Source organism: Sceloporus occidentalis, unplaced genomic scaffold (assembly GCF_023333645.1).
Source record: "Sceloporus occidentalis isolate IW3139 unplaced genomic scaffold, rSceOcc1.0.p SCAF_3, whole genome shotgun sequence".
Lineage (NCBI taxonomy): Eukaryota > Metazoa > Chordata > Lepidosauria > Squamata > Phrynosomatidae > Sceloporus > Sceloporus occidentalis.
This window is the reverse complement of record NW_028316983.1, coordinates 55,597,545-55,618,587: the sequence shown is the minus strand read 5'-3', so window position 1 is coordinate 55,618,587 and position 21,043 is coordinate 55,597,545. Positions and strand designations below refer to the sequence as shown.

Sequence of the window (21,043 nt, the reverse complement as noted above, 5' to 3'; positions counted from 1 at the left end):
CCTCGCCGCGATCGCGGCGGGGAGCGGAGGCCCAAGCGGCGCGAGAAAGCCTCCGCCTTAAGGAGGCTTTCAGTCGCCGCCTGGGCCCCCGGCCTCACCGCGATTGCGGCGGGGAGCAGAGGCCCAAGCGGCGCAGGAAAGCCTCCGCCTTAAGGAGGCTTTCAGTCGCCGCCTGGGCCTCCGGCCTCGCGTGATCGCGGCGGGGAGCGGAGGCCCAAGCAGCGCGGGAAAGCCTCCCTCAGCTTGCCACATCCTGCCCGGGGGCGGGGGCAAACCGGGGCGGGACCGTGCAGACCTTCCCCAAACCGGGAAAGTCCCTCCCCCAGGCGGGATATGGCAAGCCTAATCTCTGTGAGTTTGGCTGCTCACATTCAAATAAAAATGGAGTCAATGATGCAGGTGCATTTGGAACACATTCAAGGCATGCAACATTTTCATATCATTTATTCACACTATTGATGATGCAGATCTTTTTTAAAAACTCAGGGGTAAACCCGGTATATGGCTTATTGGGCTTCAAGGACTATGTAACTATATTTGATTGTGATCAGATAGAGATTTAAATAAAAATATTTGACCAGTCAGTTTACTGGATGTGCAAGCAACTAAAAAAAAAACGATTTCAGGATATTGGATGCTCATATAGCACTGTCTGGGTGCTTTTCACCCTGGATATTTCATAACATTTTATTTACTCCATTTAAAAAAAAGCTATGTAACCCAAAAATTAATTTACCATAGGCCCCATACAGACAGGCCAAAATAAAGCTGCTTTGAGTCACTTTGGAGATACGCTGTTTAAATGATGCATGCATACTAAGAGTCCGGAAGCTGGGCCAAAGCTGCACTCCAGCCCTTAGGACTGGATTGTGGCTTTGGTGCGGCTTCTGGACTCTTAGTACTCATGCATTAAAAACAGCATACCTCCAAAGTGACTCAAAGGAGCTTTATTTTGGCCTGTCTATATGGGGCCATAGACAGAGAAGTTTGTATCTATTAAAAATAAGGTTCAGCATGTGTTGCAGGCAATAATTACACATTGTTATTGTTATTCAAGATTCCATAAATCAACCAGCCTCCTCTTTTCAGAATCCATGTTACAAATTCCCTAACATTTTTAATGGATTGCTCACAGTGTAGCAGTGTCTTGGGGATTAGTTGTTAAACCCTGAAGGCTCCAGGACAATCCTAGGATTTTTGCAGCATGGCTGAGTTCACAGACAGCCTAAAATAAAACCTGTTTTAAGAATTTACAGATGACCCAATCATTCTGGCTCCTCAGACTGTTTTGCCCCAAGGATTAATAACAATGGACCACCGTCTGACTGCATGGGATGATAGCTGTGGCAGCATCTGCAAATATGGCTAGTGGCAACAGATCCAGAGCCTGTTAAGGACAAAGTTGCAACTCTCCAATGCAGTGACTTAAGAACTGGTCACAACAATAGTAGCTTGGGTCCCACACTTTTAGCAGACTCAAACATTTCACAAGTCGTGGGTGGTAAAGTTTAAACTAAGGGGAAGGCTGCATAGAGAGAAACGGGACATGATTTGTGAAGGAGTCTCAATTTGGGGGAAAGACAGGATATATTTTATATATACAATATCAATAAATTGATGGATGGAAGGATAAAAGGATTCTGCCAGGGACTAATTCACACTACATAATGAAGAGCAGGATTTCTTATTGAGGAGAAGATATTATTCTGATTCTGTTGTTGTGTTCTTTCTCTTTCGCTATCCTTGTCCACTCCAGCAGAAATCAGGGGCCCATTCACACTACAGAATTATAGAGTTATTATTTCACTTTAAGTGCCATGGTTCCATCCTATGGAATCTTGGGACTGATAATCTGTTGAGGTACTGAGAATGCTAAATGCCTTTCCCTAAACTGCTAGTCCTAGAATTCCATAGGATGGAACCACAACAGTTAAAGTGGAACAATGGCTGTATAATTCTGTAGTGTGAATGAGTCTCTGCTGGAGTGGACAAGGATATTAAAGGAGGAGGAAAGCTGAGACAAGATCAGACTAATGACTTATTCTCAGTCTGAAATCATGCTCTTTATCCTGGAGACAAGTGACCAGTGGGGTGCCTCAGGATTCTGTCCTGGCCCTCTGTTGATTCTGTTCAACATCTTTATAAATGACATAGATAGTGGAATAGAAGGTACTGTGTGCTTATTAAATTTACAGATGACACAAAATTAGAGGGGGTAGCTAGGACCTTAGAGGACAGGATCAGGATTTGAAATGACCTTGACATATTGGATAGCTGTGACAAAAATAACAAAATTAATTTTAGCTGGGGTAAACGTAAGGTAATACATCTAGGTAAGAAAAACAAAATCCAGAAATATAGGATGGGTGACATCTGGCTTGAAAGCAGTACATGTGAAAAAAAATCTAGGGATCTTAGGGGTCATTCACACTACGAAATAACCTGGTATGGAAACCAAGGCCCGTTACAAATGGGCACCCTAGTACGCGACGAGCGTGCACTAGGGTTAGAAAGGGGCGTCCTTTCCAGACGTCCCTAACCCTAATATGCGCTCTGCGCGTAGAAAATGGCGGCGGCCGGTCCACACGCCTGCCGCCATGACGTCACGACCGCGCCGCCTCCAAACGAGGCGGCACGGTTGTGACGTAATGGGGCCGCGCGAGGGCACCTAGTGCGCCCTTCCCGCGGCCCTGGAAGGAGCTCCATTTCGGAGTTCCTTCCAGCTTTGCATCGCTGGGCACAGCCTTTAGATGGCTGCGCCAGCGACGCAGAGGAGAAAGGGGCCAAGCGGCCCCTTTCTCCTCCTCCCCGCCGCCGCAGGGTGTCCTTGGGGCTTGAAGCCCCAAGGACACCCCTTTCCAGGCCACGGGGAAGCAGCCTTTTGCCGCTTCCCCGCGGCCTGGAAAGCGGCAGATCGGGGCCTCAGCAGTTGCCGCTATGGCCACTGAGGCCTCAATCCAGCGGGGAAAGGGGCGGGTGCAGGCCGCCGCTTTTCAGCGGTCTGTAACCCGCCCAAGTTATTTCAGGGTTGTTCACAATGGTCCCGAGTTGCCTCAGTGCAGTTTGCGGGGAGGTGGCACTGAAAGGCCCATTTAAACCGGTGCATTTGGTACTGGATCCCTTAGTGATTCTTTTTTTAAGAACTGCAACATTTCACATCTCCAATAGTGTGAATGCGCTATTGGATCGATTCAGATTGCACAGCTACTGTTCAGGAAATGGAGGTACCTCCATTTTGATCCAGGATGGTGGCGAATGGGAACTTCAAATTGGATTTAAATGCTACTGAGTGATTTGCTGCCTTAAAACGTAGTGAGAATGATGAATCGATTTTGAATCAATATACAGATGTGAATCTCTCTGTGAAAAAAAAAACATCAGTGTGAATGACCTCCTAGTAAATCACAAGCTAAAAATGTGATATGGGTTTAGAATGTGTCCAGAGAAGGGTGAAATGGTCTAGAAACCAAGCCCTATGAGGCACAATTTAGGGATCTGGGTATGCTTAGCTTGGAAAAGAGAAAACTGACAGGGGACATGATAACTATCTTTAAGTATCTCAAGGGATGTCATGTAGAATATGAAGTGAGCTTTTTGTTTTGTTTTGTTTGGCTTCTTCAGAAACTAGAACATGAAAAAATGGGCTCTAATTACAAGAAAAGATTCTGCCTAAACATTAGGAAGAATTTTTTTACTGCAAGAACTGTTCAGTAGCGAAATATATTGGAATAGGTTGGATGGACATTTTTAGAAGTGCTTTAGTTGTGTATTCCTCTATGGTGGGGTATTGGACTTTATGGCCCTTGTGGTCCTTTCCAACTTTAATATTCGGTGCTGTGAAATGTCTTGGGAGAAATAGCCTCCTCATTACCCTGAAAAAGAAGTCCCTCCAGAAATCGCTCCATTTAACTGTTTGTATACATGCACATTGCACAGTCTGGCTTTGCCAAATGGATTTGTTTTACATAAAATCCCTCTAAAGATACTTTCAAAGGAAACTTTTTCCAAAAAATCTTGAATCCAGGCATTACAAAGTAGTTACTCAAGTGTTAAGTTGTTTTATATAGTTTTTATTGTTTTTAGCCTTACCAATTTTGTGACTCTTTAAAAATACCCACAGTTCACTTGTTTAATTTAAAAAATAGCTTTGAAAACTAGGAGAGTCACATAATCTATATTTTCCAAACTAAACATTATTTCAACAGGAATGAGCAGATTGTTAAGCATACATGCTACTCCCTCCCTCTCCCCACACCTCCTGTTTTGAAGTGTCTCTCAATATTTTGATTTTTCTAGCTAGTATTTATTGCTTTCTTGTCTTCAAATATATGTCAATTTGTATGAAAGGGGAATGGAGTGTGTGTTTGTGAGACAGAATATATTGGAATGATCTTCTTCTCTTCTGAATCAAGCAAGGCATGTAAAAATGTAGATGTGGTAGTGTGGAGAGTGTGCACTTCTTTTTTTAAAAAGTGAAGTCCATTTCACACGTAATGCATAATTATAGGATGGCAATGGCAAACCCCCTCTGAAAAAAACTTGCTAAGAAAACTCTATGATTGGTTCACATTAGGGTTGCCATAAGTAAAAAATGATTTGGAGACATACAAGGACAACAAATAATAACTAACATTTTGTGATCTGTGTGGAAGGAAATGTGCCTGTGACATGATCCACACAATAATGGGCTGCCCTGCAGTGCGCCCACTTATGGAAAAAGGAACATAAAACATTCAAATAGAACAAATGACATAATCCTGAAGAACATAATCTGAAAAGTTAAAAGCTAGGTGGACATTTGACTTAAATACTCTAAAAGGACCAGATCCCATCTGATCAGCTAAGCAGGGTCAGTCCTGGTTAGTACTTGGATGGGAGACTGCGAATGAATACCAGGTGCTGTAGGCTACATTGCAGAGGAAGGAACTGGCTAAACCACCTCTAAGTAGTCTAGGAAAAGGCTATGAAATTAATGGGGTTGCCCTAAACTGACAGGTGACTTGAAGGCACAAACACCCACAGATGGAAGAGTCCTTCTTTTGTTTTCCTTCAGTCAAATGGTGTGATGCAGCATGTATGCCAAAAAAGACTTGAACAGGGGTGTTATCCCTGCTAACAACACCAGATGGCTCGCAGCTTTGCATCTGCAAAACAATTCATATGTCCTTGAAAAGTACCATAAACGCCAATGATTGAATTACTGATCTTATTCAGTAATTCAGTAAACAGTTTCAATAAGGACGGGGAGGTACCAATTTAGGTCTCCATACCGCCCCAAAACGGCAGCCTGCACTCACCCATTTTACCTCTGGAGTGACACTGCAGCCACCAAACAGTGCGGCATCCCTCCGCAGTAAAAAGAACCCGGAAAAAACGGATTCTTTTTACTGTGCTGGGCAGACGTCATGAGTGCACCAATGGCGCACTTGTGACATAAACAACATGCAGTGTGTATATGCTGCGTCTCACTTACATCAAGATGGCGGCGCCTGTATGGACTGGATGCCGCCATCAGGACATGCCATGCTAAGGACTGTGTAGTTGGTGCGCGATCCCTAACCCTAGTATCGCCACTGCCACACACCTTTCGGTCCATCTGTCTTGGCCCTGTATCTGTTATCACTGTGGTTGAGCTTTTTTAGTGATTACTCAAGTCACACACACACACACACACACATCCCTAAACTGTAGGTCCTACAGCAATAGGAGTATTCAACAAAATGAGGAAAACTCTTAACAACAAAGGATGTATAAAGCACACTGTCTCAGCCTAAAATGTTTAAGATAATGGCAATATTTTCCATTCTTAATACAGAATCAGCTTTTATACAAGCAAGATTTTTCTCTGCATTCCAAACCCTTTTTGTACCAAAGCGCAGAAGTTCTGTATAGAGCCCAAGAGGTGATATTTATCTGAGATTTCTTTTCCTTAAATGTTTTTGTCATATAAAACCTTTTACTTTTACTGGTATGCGATAAAAGCATCTTAAGGACAACTCACTTATTTGTCTAAACCTATAGCCTCTGTAACAAGAAGTCAACAGACTTCAGATTTGTTGGTGCTTTTTGGTTAGGACCCTCAAGTATCTCAACTAAAATGTTCACTCAAGGTTTCTCTGTTTGTACATGTACACTTACTTCATGTACGCATTTCAGTCTGGGATCTTATTTTCAGTACTAGAACATAACTCTGTTTTTTCACTTGAATATCTTCCCCTAGGTTCTTTCTAAGATTTGTTCCATAAGCTTAAGGAGGAGGGGCAAAGCACTTGTTACTGCTATTGTCTGTTGGTGATCTATTGCTATTATCCACAAATCTTTCAATCTAATAATTGTAAGCTGCTGTGATAGCCTTTAGGGCTGAAGTTTGGGGTATAAGTACTATAATAATAATAATAATAATAATAATAATAAAATGTCAGCCCACCCTAGATCAACACAGTTTGAGGGGCCCTCCTCTCAAGTAAAGGTGTCATTTTAAAACACCCTCTTCTTTGTGTTTGTTTAGCACATTGTTGCTGTTGTCGTTGTGAATCACCCTCAAGTCAACCTTGACTCCTGGTGACCCATCTCCAAGACCCCCTTTCCTCCTCTGCTTTGCTCAGGCCCTGTAAATTCAGGACTGTGGCATCCTTGATGCAGTCTAGCCATCTGTCCTGGGGTTTCCCTCGCTTTCTCCTGCCTTCTGCCTTTCCTAGCATCACTGGACATTATCAGACAAGGGAAACGGGAAGTATAATCCAATGGCAATCCAAACGCAATCAAGGGGTTTCATGTTGTTGCGTGAGAGGTGGTCACATGCAATTTTGGGAAATGGCAAGCTATTTTCAGGCAATGGGAGTCAGTTCAAATGCAATTTGAATTCACGTAAATTAGGTGAACCAGCGAATTCAGCTGAATGCTTTCTGGCCCCACTTTCCTTTCATTGGAAATGAAGAGAAATTCCTCCTGTGTGATAAACTCCACTGACTTCTCAAGTGAGTCCTGCCTTCTCTTGATGTGGCCAAAGTACAAAGCCTCAATTCAGTCATTTTGGCCTCCAACCCAAGGAGGTTCCAGGCTTGATCTGCTCAAGGGCCCAGTTGCTGGTCTTCTTGGCTGTCCATGGGATCCTCAGCGCTCTTCCCCAATGGAAGGGTTTCCTTCTGATCCATTTCCTTCACATCTGGCATCCGTTGCTGATGGGGAATAAGACTCTAACTTTGCGCTCTTTTCTGGTTCCCTCATAGCTGCCCTTCCCACTCCGACTCTACAAGGCCCAGAGTGCCATCGCAGCAGGGAAGCCATTAAGAGCGCTCCCAAGCCGGATTATCCCTGCAATGTGTACGCAGCGCCCTCATTCCCCTCAGGCGCCCATTCCCTCCCTGCCTGCCTGCCTGCCTCCCTCCCTGCCTGCAGTGCGCAGGCGCAGAGCGAGCGGCCCAAGCGGAGGTTCCCTTAGCAACCGCGCCCTGAGCCTGGAAGCTGCCTCAGTCAGAGGAGCCGAGGCCAGGCCAGGCGAGGCGAGGCGAGGCCAGGCGGGTGATGGGGCGCAGGGCTGGAGGGCTCCCCCGCGGCCGCCATGATGCTCCTCAGCCGGAAGCCGGAGGGGCCCCTCCCCGCAGGAGGTAACAGGCGCCGGAGGGAGGGAGGGAGGGAGGGGGTCCCAGGCGAAGATGGCGCCCCCGCCGCAAAGGAAATGGCGGCGCCGCGGTCGCGTGGGCTCCGATGGGCTCCCGGGTCAGGGCCGGTCCTGCCCGCGTTGCCTCCCGGCCTCTGCTCGGCCTGCCTGCCTTTCCCCGGACGCGTCCTGCCTGCCATCCTCCCCAGTGGGGTGACCCTGCTGCGTCCTCCTTTTCCCCGGACGCGTCCTCCCTCCCGACCCTCTCTCTCCAGGAGGAGCTGAGCGTCCACACTGCAGGCCTTATTAACCCGGTTTGACGCCAGTTCTTTAGCTGCCTTGGCTCGATGGCCGTGGAATTCTGGGAACGGCCGTTGGAAGAGCCCTAGGCTTTCTCTTGGCGTTCTCCATTCCGTGGCACCCGGTCGGTCGGCCCTGGCGTATCATAATCCAGTCTGATACCGCTTTAACTTCCCTCAGCTCAGTGCTGTTGGGGAATCCTGGGAAGTGTAGTTTGTTGCGGCACCAGAGAAGGCTCAGTGTCCCACAAAAACTACATTTCCCAGGATTCCCCAACAGCATGGATGCCAGGGCAGTTAAAGCGGCCTCCAACGGGGCTGTGTTTTGGATCCCCCTGGAAGGCCCTTGGCGGAAAGTGTGGGGCTGAGTGACAACCCTCCTGGAAATGCCAAGCCCTGCCCAGAATGGAGGCCTCTTGGCGCCCCTTCTCTCTGCTGCAGCCGTGGTGGCTGTGTGTGTGCCTTCGGGGGCCACTTGGGCTGCATCCACACTCCAACTCCCAGGATGCCAGAGCCCTGGGCCAGACCCGGGCCAAAGCGGGCTATTCCTCCTTGCTGGGGATGATGGGACCCAGGAACATGAGGGGGCTGTTTGTGGGGACCCAGGCATGGGGCTTTTTGAAGAGCAACAGCAGCCGCAGCCGCCAGACAAAGCGCCCGGGTCTCAACGGCTCTCCTGCAGCGGAGGCGGCTCACAATGGGCGGCGAGGAGGCTGCTCCTGCTCCTGCTCCTGCTCCTCGCAACGGAGGCTTTGTTACGTTTCCCTTAGTCCTAAGGAGGGCAGAGGGAGGGCGGAGGGTTTGGGCTCGCAATGGCCTCCTGGCATCCAAGGCATCCTCCTCTTTAAGAGACCAAACAGGGCCAGGCTTCTCTCCTCCTCCTCCTCCTGCTCTTCTCTGCCGGATTTCAACGCAAGGAAAGGGTTTGGACGTTTTCCTTCTTCTTCTGCCCTTGAGTCTGTTTTCCTCCCCACTGCCTTTCTCAGGAATAGCACAGAGGTCCCCAAACCTTGAAGAGCTTTTTTTCGGGGGACTACATCTCCCAGAAGCCTCAGCCATGCTGGCCAAAAGTGTGGGATTCTGGGAGCTGAAGTCCAAAATCCCTTCAATAAATAATAATAATAACAATAATAATAATAATAATTTATTTATACCCCGCCTCTCTTTTCCAATCAAGGCGGGTTACAGAAGTACAGTTGATGCCATAAAATACATAGTAAAAGCAACCTTAAAAAATAACCATACTTGCCCATCCCTCCCATCAAAGGAAAAATAGTGACTAATGAAAATGCAGTTTAATAACAACAACAACAACAAATTTGGGGACCACTGCATGTAGTTCATAAACACAGGGCACTTGCCACAAAGAACTGATACCTTCTAATAATGTCTGTGTGATCTAAACATTGTCTTCAAGTGAATCGGGTGCAATCTGGGTTGGCTGGGATATAATATGTGATCCAGTCCAAGGTAATCTTAGACAAAATACAGTTGATCTGAAGAAAATAGTTACATTTTATCTGGAAGCAAACTCCACTGGTTTCAGTGAGATTTGCCTCCAGGTGTGTGTGTGTGTGTGTGTGTGTGTACGTAGTTGGCCCTCCACATCTTCAGCTTTGACTTTTGTGGATGTAATTATTTGTGGATTTGATTGATGCATTCGTTCTCTTTTGGAATCTCTAGGTTCTCCAGCACAATTCAGTTGGAAATTGACCGTATGGCTGTGCTGGAGGACTTAGGCGTTACTAGAGGAAAGACCTCTCTAGGCATTTTTCCATCCTCCAACACAATTCTGCAGTCGCCTTCTGGCAGATGTTGGCCACAGAGTTGCTCTAGTCTAGAGAGATTCCCAGAGAGGTGTTCTCTTAGGTAAAAAGAATAGTGGTTTTTTCTTATTTGGGGTTTTTCCACCTTCATGGGGGATCCTTCAACCTTAACCCCAGCAAATGTGGGGGGACCACTGTGTGTGTGTGTGTGTGTGTTTAGGATTGCTGCTTTATTATGAGTAACCATTAAATTTATGTTCACTTCATGTTTAAATATGGTGGTTTTGAGGACTATCGAATTTATGACACCAATTCTTTCCAGTTAATAGACATTGATTCATGAATGCTGAAAGAACAGTGTCTCACAATATGTCCTATTTTGCTGACTTTACAAAGACTGTTATCTCATATTTAAATGGATATTATAGCATTATTTTCCTCCACCACCACCTTTCTCTTTAACCTTTTGTTCAGGCAACTCAAAAAAAGATTACTGCCATTGAGTACCTTAATCTAGACTCTTTCTTAATCCCTCTAAGAATCCTGGAGTATTAGAGAGTGTAAAAGGTTCCATAGTCACAGAAGTATTTCTGGGTGCAGAATCAAGGGGACTCCATAATACTCAGATACACAGAGACAGAAAACACATTCACATAAGGTAACGTGTTTGTTCTGAATAGTTGTCATTTTTACAGACACTCACACAATAACTAGCAGAAGTGTGGGAAGTTGATAAAACCTGGGGATGTTATTACCTGAAGAACTATAACCAATGTCATTAAATGTCTGGAAGTCTACTTTCTATGAATTTTGCAAAAAGAAAAGAAAGAAAATAGTAATAATGTGACTCTGGTGGACTAAGATGTCCCATCTGTCTGGATGAGGATTAAAGTATATTGCTAAAGTGAAGATTTTAAGACAGAAATTTCAGCAAGTGATGTGGTCCCACTTTGAGAATTTACTCTTTTTTAAAAATTCCTAACCCGAAGGAAATGTTTACCTGAAGACACTGGTATAAACTCCATAGCTGTGGTAGTAGTTTCTGTGCTTTTATTCTTTGCAAATGTTATGCTTTTCTTAAAATAAAATGAAAAATGGTGTGTGAATATATATACTAATTGGTGTTAGTTTTGACTGACCATCTTGTTATTTCCAGCCAGGTTTGGAGATGGCTTGTATGATTCCTACATGAGAATAGATCAGATTAGATACTCAGATCCTGCAAATGAAGAATGCGCTCCTTCTGGACTTCCTTCACTGGGGAGACCTAATGTAAGTAACTTCAAGCTTTTTCTCTTGTTATCCAGAGCAGCACAAATAGATGTATTTTATAACTGGGTGCATTAACAAAGTACAATATTAATTCAAATGTACAGTCGGCCCTTCTTATACACGGATTTTTTATACACGGATTCAAGCATCCATGGTTTGAAAATATTCAAAATATTCAAATATCAAACCTTGATTTTCCATGTTTTATAAGGGACACCATTTTACTATGTCCTTCTGTTTAATGGGATTTGAGCATCCGTGGATTTTGTTATCCATGGGGGATCTTGGAACCAAACCCCATCATATAACAAGGGTCCACTGTATGAAAGAGACTGTAATGGAGCATTGACCTAAATCCAGTGCAACGCTAGCAATAGCATTCAATTTTTGGGTCTAACTGCTTGGAGGCCTCAGAGCCTCCTGAAACAAGCACCAGTTTTTCCTCTGCCCTCTAGAGCAGATTTTGGGGGTGTTCAGAGGTCTGTAGTGGAGGGGGACACTTACACCTCCCTTATACTGGATTCTAACCTTATATGAGTGGAATTTGAGAATTGCAACACGTTGTGTTCTCGTGTTTAAGAATGTTACTTAATAACATGTTGAAAGGCATGATACATATATGTCTGTTGATGAATAACTCATTCCTGTTTTACGGAGTACAGCTTGACCATACATTATACAAGGGTCACTGCATACTTACAGTTCTGCTTGCCTTACTATGCTTATTTCGTTCCTTGTTCCATTGTTGCATAGCCTGGGAGAAGCCTGTCTGCTGTTGGAACTGGTTTGGTAGAGTTGGCCAAATAATATCTAGTATGCCTTGGTAAAGAAGAAGAAAAAACAGTTTTCCCTTACCAAGTACAGATCAATTCTTGTAGCAAAACAAGGATCTCCTTGTAAGAGAGTATGATCTTATTACTTTTTCATTCTTTTTTTCGTATTATTTATTTACTATGGATATGCACATTTTAAATAATAAGAATTATCATCACAATCATCACCTCATTAACTATTTGCTCCTACCTCCTGCTCCGGTCAGCTAGCTGAAAAAACAGTGAAATTTATTAATAGTACATAAGCTTCAGTTTTTCCAACATTTTCAGCACTTAAATATGTTTTGAGGAGAAATATCACTGTATAAAATTAATAATGCAATATTCATTCAATATTATGTTTGAATTCATTCTCTCCAAGCAATTTGTAGTGTGACTGTGGCAAGAGTAGTTTTTTCTGTGGCTGGCAAATTTGAATAGTGTTTTCTTCAGGCTATTAAATAAATCATTGACCTAAAGAAAGAGAAACTTTTTAAGACTGATTTTTTAAAGTGCCCAGGGAAATAAGCAAGTGGTGAAGAAAGTGACTGATTATTATGTTCACTTTCTGTTTGGTTTAAAGCAAGAGAGAGAGAGAGAAGTACAGCTACAGCACACCTCTGCAGATTGCTGTGCCTGCTGCATTTGTATATGAACACTTGTATGTTCAGATCACTTTTCAATTCACATAAGGGAATGATGTCATGTTTTCCTATAAATAAGCATTTAAATAATGGATTTCAAATTTGTGAAATGTATCTAAAGTGATCCTTAATACCTCTGATAATGTAGTTCTGTGCATAGATGTTGGAAATAAGCACCATTGAAATCAGTGTGAGGTTGGGGTCTGAGTACATATGCATAGAATCCAACTGTAAGTTGGCTACCCAGGTTTACAAACCTTTGTGATGTGCCAAATGAAGTGGCTTCACATAAACAGAATATATGTACAGCAGGAATGGATAACTATACTGGGGGGGGGGGGGGGGAGATTTTACCTCCCAACACCAATCTGGCGGGCCATACCAGCAAGATTCAGCGTGCATGATGTGATGTCACTTCTGGCTTCCATTTTTTGCCAATTTTGGGGCATTTTCTCTCTGTCTTTTGGTGTTTGGAGAAGGTTTAGGGGGCTTTGCAGGGTTAGGGGAAGAAAAAATGCTGCATTTTGAGACATTTTTTGTCCTGTTTGGAGATTTAAAAAAAAAATTAAAGAAACCAGTATAACTATCATGGTTGAAAGTAAGAAATCCATCCGCTGTTTAAATGGGTATGCAATTTGTTGTTCTGTTATGTAGATAAAATTTTGAGGGTGGAGAACAAAAATACAGATATCTCAGGCTAAAATTGGTCTGAATCCAGTATTTTACTGGCAGGGCCTTTGGAACTTTGTTCAGCTCCCCTTCTCCTTGCAGCAGTACCCCATACTGTTTTAAAACTATCTCCAGGGGATTTCCCAACCCTCCAAAGCTGGTTTGGGTAGGCATGTAGGGTCTATATTGGAGATGCTCCCTATCTGCGCCATTGTATACAGTATGAAAGTATTGTACATTCAGCGTACAGTCTTGCATGCAGTGATTTAAACAGTTCATCTTGCAAACCATTCAAAAAGAACATTTGGTTTGCATTACTACCTTTTGAAGGGAGTAATTCACATTTCACTACAATGCAAACATAAGCATATCTGCTCAGAATTAAGTCTTGTAAAATTGAGGGAGCAGCAGTTTCCTGAGTCTGCACCTATACTGAGAGCCTTCAAGACATCTAGAGATGACCTGAACAGTACACACCACTTGTGTTGTCAATCAGTTCTCTTGGCTGCTAACAGCTAGGCTATGGGCTAAATAAACTATGTGGTCCAGCTTTTGCAAGAGGAAGTGTTGGATGCAGAGTGACAGGTTATTCTGAAGTCATCTGATTGGAAATGGAACTTGATGTTAAAATTATAATGTGGGTTAGTCTGCCAAAAGTCGTCTGATCATTATCCAGCTGGTTGCTCTGCTTGAGCAACCAGCGACTTTTCCTATCCCAGCTGTTGCAGTTCAGTCAAGTCCCCAGGGCAGAAAAACAAAATACTGTATACAATTCTAGCTAGTTATGAAACTTATTGATAGATAGCTGCAGTGAGGGAGTGGATGTTTCTTAGCTTCCCTGTTAACCACATTCACCGTGGGAAGAGAGGTTTGGGACATCCAGCAGTCTCCCTGAGGATTTGGCATAAATCCTCTGTACTGACAATTTTGTTTGAATATCAGGACTGTCCTGGCACAACTTCACAGATCCTTTAGCACATCTCTGTTTTGGCATGATATCCCATCAGCATAAGAGATAAAGCATTTGGTGTAACTCTGCTCGAATCGGAAATGTGACGTGGCTTCTGGCTCCCTAAACCAGTTCTGATCAAAAGTGTTCTGTTCAGGCATTTGCACGTTTAGGCATGTGGAAGTCTAATGGATGTTGTGGGCATGGGTGTGCATGGCAGCTCTGTTTCCTGAATGGTCTCAGCCACATAGCAGTATCAGGAACTACAGGTGAAATCACCAGTAAACCGATGTCTGAGAGAAACTGTCTCAGCACTCCAAAATTATTCTTAAACAGTTAAAAGCGAGGAACATACTTTGCTTTTGGAAGCACTGAAGAATTTTAAAAGGATTTTAAAACTCCAACTTAAATTTATATGTGGATTTGAAATCCCAAAGTTAACGTAAGATAAAGATAAGAATATTGCAGTTCAAGGGGTTGAACTACTGAGATGAGAGAGAGGAATTTTATTTACTTGTTGAATACACAAAACATAGTGATCACCATTTAGCAGTAGAGGAGGAAGTGAGTGGAGGAAATTTGATTCCCATTTAAAATGCATTTAGCTCTAGCGTAAATAAAGCCAGATGGAAAGAAACACTGGCATCTAGTGGTCAGGAGGATAAATTACAATGAAAAGTAGATCTAAGTCTTACATAATGACACCCAATGACGAACAGTGGCATCCCCACTGGTGTCACCTGGCACCGGGGGGGGGGGGGGCTGCTGGGGGTGGTGGCCAAAAGGGTGTGCTCACTCCTCTGCTTTGCTGTGGTGGTGGAGTCTGAGGCAATCTGTGTCGCTGCTGCAAGCCAGAAGGACCCAGCGGGTGTCACTTGGTGTGGGTTGCACCACCTTAGTGATGTCACTGGTAATGAAAAGGATAAAGTACAACAAAACAAATACTTTTTATTTAAAATTTGACAGCTGTCTAAAATGGCATCTTTAGAGAAGAGAATTAAACCATTGGTCCTGAAGGAGTTAAAATAGATGAGAGAATGACTTAAAATATCTTCCAATCTTTCTTCCACCCCTTCCTTCAGATCCTTTTAAAAATCATTCTAAATATAGCTTCTCTAATGCAGTTCTATGACCAGTGTCTGATGTTGACCACAGAGGTGCACTGGAGGACCTAAAGATTTGTTTATATGTTACAGAACATATAAAATCCCTACTACCCTCCCCTCCTTAAAAAAGTATTAAATCCAATACAGTAATAATAATAAAATTTATATGTTTATATGTTCTGTATTTTTAACTTTGTTAGCCGCCCTGATTGTTCTCAGAGGGGTGGGATACAAATAATTTATTATTATTATTATTATTATTTATTATCTTGGACTCCCCGGGCTAAATCAACTAGTGTCTGTAGATCTTGTGCTCATGTCAGTGCTCACACTGTGTTTCATAGAAAAAGAGAGGGCGGTTTCCCTCCACCTCACATGCTGCCCAGTTTTTGAACCTGTTGTGTTAAGGTTCTGGGGAGGACAGAATAGTAGGAATCCACATAGTTGATTTGCCAAATATTTAGAATACACAGTCTAACACTGTTCTTGTGGTTCTGAATGTAATACTGAACAAAGCATTACTAAAATGTTTACCATTGTTGATTTTTTTCTTTCTAACATGAGACAAGATTCATTTTTAAGGTTCATCGAAAGTATTTTTCTAGATCTTTTGTATGGTTATTTGTCAATTTATGTAATTATTTAAATGGATAGATCATCATGTAAGCAGGTGGTTAGAGTAGCTACCAATTATAATCTTAAAGCATGTGTATTTTCAAGGGGGCTTCAAGCTGCATCGACATGGTTGGATGCCCTTTTGACAGTTCTCGATTAGAAAACAACACAGGAAAGATGTTGTGAGGGTTGTAGCTTGTTTAGGAGAGGTTACCTTTAAGGTATGTAACAAGAAATCTCTGAAAAGTGGATAGATATTTTAAAGAAGTTGCTTTTCTTAATTAATCCTTTTCAGTTATCTTCTCCCATCCCAGGAAATAGTTTGGAAATGGGCAGAATTATGTGTGGAATTATAATAGGTTGAACTGTTTGATACTGTGAATCCAGGTTTATGCCTTACTCTTAGAGTAGTGCAGAAAAATGAGTGGTGGAGGTTTTCCAAGCTAATGCCTTCTGTGATAGTTCTCTGTGTGCACATAAGTGTGTGCGCACTCTATATTTAAGTAAAAGGCTATTTTTAAAAAAATAACATTGAATTTGAAACCTGTTTTTATCAGCATGACCTCGGTTTATTTCCTTCTCGGTTAACTGACAAAGTGAAATATATGTTGTGAAACAAATTCTGCCCCAGGAGGTATAAAGCCAAATCATAACCAGAGCAAAGGAGGAAGAGGCAGCTGTGCCATAGGTGACTGCATTGTTGCTCTCATGATACAATAGAGTCTTCCCTTGGCAATATGGGGGAAGGGTGTGGAAATCAGTAATTGACTATGAATAAGTATTTGCAAATATATACTTTGGGAAATTAAATGTGCATGAGTGTGATTGTATCAGCAATTGTTAATATATTTTGGTCTTCTACAAATATATGTATCTTGACAATGAAAAAGAATCTGTAAGAGGCCAGTAGGGTTCTGTGCCTAGGGCCTGAAACACTCTGACGTCATGATCTGGTCCTTTGGACCGGATCAAAAAGGAATGGAAATAAACCAGCTCCTGGCTGCAGCTGGCTTGGGATTGCTGTTTTTGGAAATGGGCTTTGAGGTCGCCATAGTCCCAGTATGATCGTGGCCAGAGCGGCCAGAAGCTGCTTCTCTCCAGGACATAAAACCCCAGGACATAAAAACCATTTATTGAAAAATGGGTGTCGGTATTTTGTAGCTTACTTGCCAAATCCTATTGACTTTCTAGCCATTCAGCAAATGTCATATTTTCACTAGGCAAGTATGCATGTTGGAGTGTGACAGTTAGACATTTTGTGTTTTCTATTCAATGAATTTCTCTTCTCTTGTTCTGAACCATATTCCATGTGGCACAGCCTGTAGGCAAAATTACCACCACTCTTGAGACAGACAGGTTACATATTGGATCCAGTAATGTTTCTCCTTTTGTCTACAGGAAAAAGTCCCAGATAATTCAGTTTGAGACATCCTGATGCCTCATGTGGTGTGCAGCTCCAAAATGCTTTCTTTTTCTTCTTGTGAGCCATTGGCCAGCTACCTTGCTGTAATTTCCTCTCGTTTAACTGATTTCTTAAGATCTTCTTTCAGTTTTGTGCCTCTTTAATTATTGTGATGTATATCACAGCTATTATCAGTTTTTAAATATTATTCTCAGTTCTGGAAATGTTTTTTACCTCTCCCTGTCCCCACATCTTACATTGCAGCTAACATTTTTATGCAGGATGAAAATTACAGTCCCAAATTCAGTTCCAGTTGGACTCTGTACTTCTAATCTCTTTTTTTCCTGCCTAATCTGACTACAAAATAAAAAGAATCTGCTTGGCATGCTATTAGAATTGGCAAGCATATTTTTTCTGGAATCAGAGTTTTTCTCTGACATTCAGATTTCTTCACAATTCACATTTAATTGGTGCTGTTTTTATTTATGTGCTGTGCGTGGCCAATTTATTCAAGATTTTACAGTGTCTGTCATTTTTTCTCTGCAGTTCAGCCATAAGCCCAATGAAGAATGTTACTAAAATGCTAATTCTCTGGATCATATTTTCTATGAGTTCCTCAAAAGGTGTGTGACTTAAAATACTGTCTACATTTTCCAGACAGATGTAGCAGTTAAGCAGTGATTGGGTAGAATATATTTTTTTGCATTTTTTAAGAAACTGCATTTTCTGAGCCAGTATCATAACTCTCTGTGTTGACATTTCAACGATAAGGGGTATGCAAGTTATGTTCTGCAAGATTCATTTTGCCGCTGTTTTATGTTGCTGCTGTGATAGACAGTAGGTTGCTGTAAAGGAATGGGATAGCATAACTCATCTGCTATCATCCACTTACTTTTACTGAAATGTACATTGCTATTTTCAGTTACAAGAGCTGGTTGTAGTTTGAAATTGAAGGTTAGAACGCAAAACAGATATTTCTGCTCTACCACCAATTGATGTACAATGTAGCAGAGCACTTTATAGCAGTCTCTTAATGCAGAAACAAAGGCAATAGGAACTATAAGTGTTCATTTTGCCTCTCATAAAGAAACTTAAATTGCCATGCATATGTTATACTGACCTCTAATAGATTTAAAATCGTATTTCATGGTGTTTTCTTATTAATTTAGGTTTGCTCTTTTTACTAGGGAAGCTATTTCATCTTGTATTGGCGCAGGATAGCAAAACTTCTTTCTGCAGGGCCAAATCTGGGTCAAGGTGATATTTTAGCAGATATGCAAAATTTATTGAGTTGTATCTTATACAACTGCAGATGAAAGTGAACAATGGAAGAGCTATCCGTACATATTTAAGAGTAGCATGGAGTCCTTGGTAACCAAATTGCTGTTCCTCTATCACTCTACTTGCCATTCTGTCCTCCCCTTTGGAAAGCCACCTTCATAACCTGCTTCTGCTTGTCCATTACTTCTGCATGTTTATTTGTGGTGTTATGTGTTTTTTTTCCCCTCCTTATAGCAAATTCCCCATGGTTCTGAGCTAGCAAAGTCACATACATCAGTTGTTGGCTGATTTATGTTAAGCCTTCAGTGTCTGCCCTTATGCTATTTGAAGAATACATTGCATAGCTGCATATTATGCATGCTAATGGAAGACTGGTTGCACCTGGATTAGATCAGAATTAGTATCATTTTAAACTCCCAAGTTGTTAAAATGAGAATTCTGTACTAAAGACTTGTTTCATTTTTGCAGGTAGCTACTAACACAGTCACAATGAAGGATCATCCTTTGACTGGGAGCCAAGTCAAAGTTGAGCAGCTGTTTGAAGACTCCGGTAACAGACGGAGTAGTACTCTTCAGACTTCTGGAATAAATGGCTCTGAAAGGTCTTTTCCAACTCCAGCGAAAGATAAAAGCTTTGATAGTATAACTATATCCAAAACCAGTAGCAGTTCAACAAAAATATATAAAACTGGTAGTCAATCTCCAGACCAAGCTCTGAAGCAATACAAGCAGCAGTTAACAACCTATGAGCAGCAAGAAATATTTAACTTTCCTGAAATTTATTTTGTGGGTCCAAATGCAAAAAAAAGACAAGGAGTCATTGGTGGCCCAAACAATGGTGGATATGATGATGAACAAGGCAGCTACATCCATGTGCCTCATGACCATCTTGCCTACCGATATGAAGTACTTAAAATAATTGGAAAAGGCAGCTTTGGCCAAGTAGCTAAAGTTTTTGACCATAAACACCACCAGCATTTGGCCTTGAAAATGGTAAGGAACGAGAAGAGGTTTCACAGGCAAGCAGCAGAAGAAATACGGATCTTGGAGCATCTCAAAAAACAAGATAAGACTGGTAGCATGAATGTCATTCACATGCTAGAGAGTTTTACCTTTCGTAATCACATATGTATGACTTTTGAGCTCTTGAGCATGAATCTATATGAGCTGATCAAAAGAAATAAGTTTCAAGGCTTCAGTGTACAGCTTGTGCGCAAGTTTGCCCACTCTATCTTGCAGTGTCTGGAGGCTCTTTTTAAAAACAAAATCATACATTGTGACTTGAAACCTGAAAACATTCTCCTGAAACAGCAAGGACGAAGTGGAATCAAAGTAATTGATTTTGGATCCAGTTGTTTTGAGCACCAAAGAGTCTATACTTACATACAGTCTCGATTCTACAGGGCTCCAGAAGTCATTCTGGGAAGCCGCTATGGGATGCCCATAGACATGTGGAGCTTTGGTTGTATTCTTGTGGAACTATTGACTGGTTACCCTCTCTTTCCAGGAGAGGATGAGGGTGATCAGCTAGCTTGTATGATGGAGCTGCTTGGAATGCCCCCTCAGAAGCTTCTGGACCAATCCAAGCGATCCAAAAACTTCATCAACTCAAAAGGTCATCCTCGCTATTGCACAGTAACAACACAGCCAGATGGGAAAGTTACTTTCAATGGCAGCAGATCACGTAGGGGTAAAATGCGTGGTGCTCCTGGTAACAAGGACTGGGTTACAGCATTAAAAGGCTGTGATGACCCCTTGTTTATAGAGTTCTTAAAAGAATGTCTTAATTGGGATCCTTCTGCACGGATGACTCCTAGCCAAGCTTTAAGACATCCTTGGATTTGTAAACGAGTACCTAAGCCACCCAGCACAGATAAAACGTCAGGCAAGCGGATTGCTCATTATACGAGCTCTTTCCCAGGGATTGGTTCCAGATTACCCCCAGTTGTTGGGGTAGCCAACAAACTGAGAGCTAATCTAATGTCTGACACAAATGCCAATATACCTCTATGTACTGTGCTACCAAAATTGGTCAGCTAATAGAGAATTACATATTCCCAGAGTACATATGCTGTGTTTTTAATTATCTCCCTACAAAGGTCTGGAAGGGGGGACCCTGAAAAGAATTTTTATTGAACAGTAAATCTTGTATAAAAAACGGAATCAAAAAATAAGCATTTTAAGGGCTGTAATTGTTTTATCAAGTCATTTCAGCTGGAATATGGTGGTTGTTACATCACTTCTGATAGGTCAGCACATGTGTTTGTTCAGTGAGGTTATGCACTGTGTAACAGATGGATTTTATAGCATTGTTGTAATAAAACTCTAAAACCACTTAACAGACAGTTTGCTGCAGACGAGTTTGAAAATAAATAAACTATGCACTTGATTGATCAGCTAATGAATAATCACAGAATAAGGGTCAAAGCACAAGTTTTTAATATCTGTTTTCTCTGTGGGTTAATGCTCACAGGCCATAGCAGTAAAGCACCCATGAAGACAGAAGATGCTATGAAGAGATTGGTCTCAGGGCTGTAGGTTTAATACATTTGATTCGTTTTCATTATCTGTCATACTCAGTTCAGTGAACTGGGCTTTGCAATTTGGCATAGATATATGGAAGTAGAA

The 21,043-nt window shown here is 42.2% G+C and overlaps 1 protein-coding gene across 6 annotated transcripts; it reads left to right on the top strand.

Annotated features, from left to right (window-relative positions):
- Positions 1 to 7,487: 7,487 nt before the first annotated feature.
- On the top strand, positions 7,488 to 20,760 carry DYRK3 (dual specificity tyrosine phosphorylation regulated kinase 3). 6 transcript variants are annotated; one of them, XM_089514482.1, is made up of 3 exons: positions 7,488 to 7,607; positions 10,826 to 10,937; positions 18,884 to 20,760. In XM_089514482.1, the coding sequence occupies exons 1-3, from the start codon at positions 7,525 to 7,527 to the stop codon at positions 20,453 to 20,455; spliced, it is 1,767 nt and encodes a 588-aa protein (XP_089370608.1). In that variant the 5' UTR covers positions 7,488 to 7,524; the 3' UTR covers positions 20,456 to 20,760. The 6 variants fall into 6 exon arrangements, with proteins under 6 accessions (XP_089370608.1, XP_089370609.1, XP_089370610.1 ...); XM_089514483.1 differs by having other exon boundaries at positions 10,822 to 10,937; XM_089514484.1 differs by lacking the exon at positions 7,488 to 7,607 and adding an exon at positions 9,032 to 9,369 and having other exon boundaries at positions 10,822 to 10,937.
- The last annotated feature ends 283 nt before the right edge of the window (positions 20,761 to 21,043 follow it).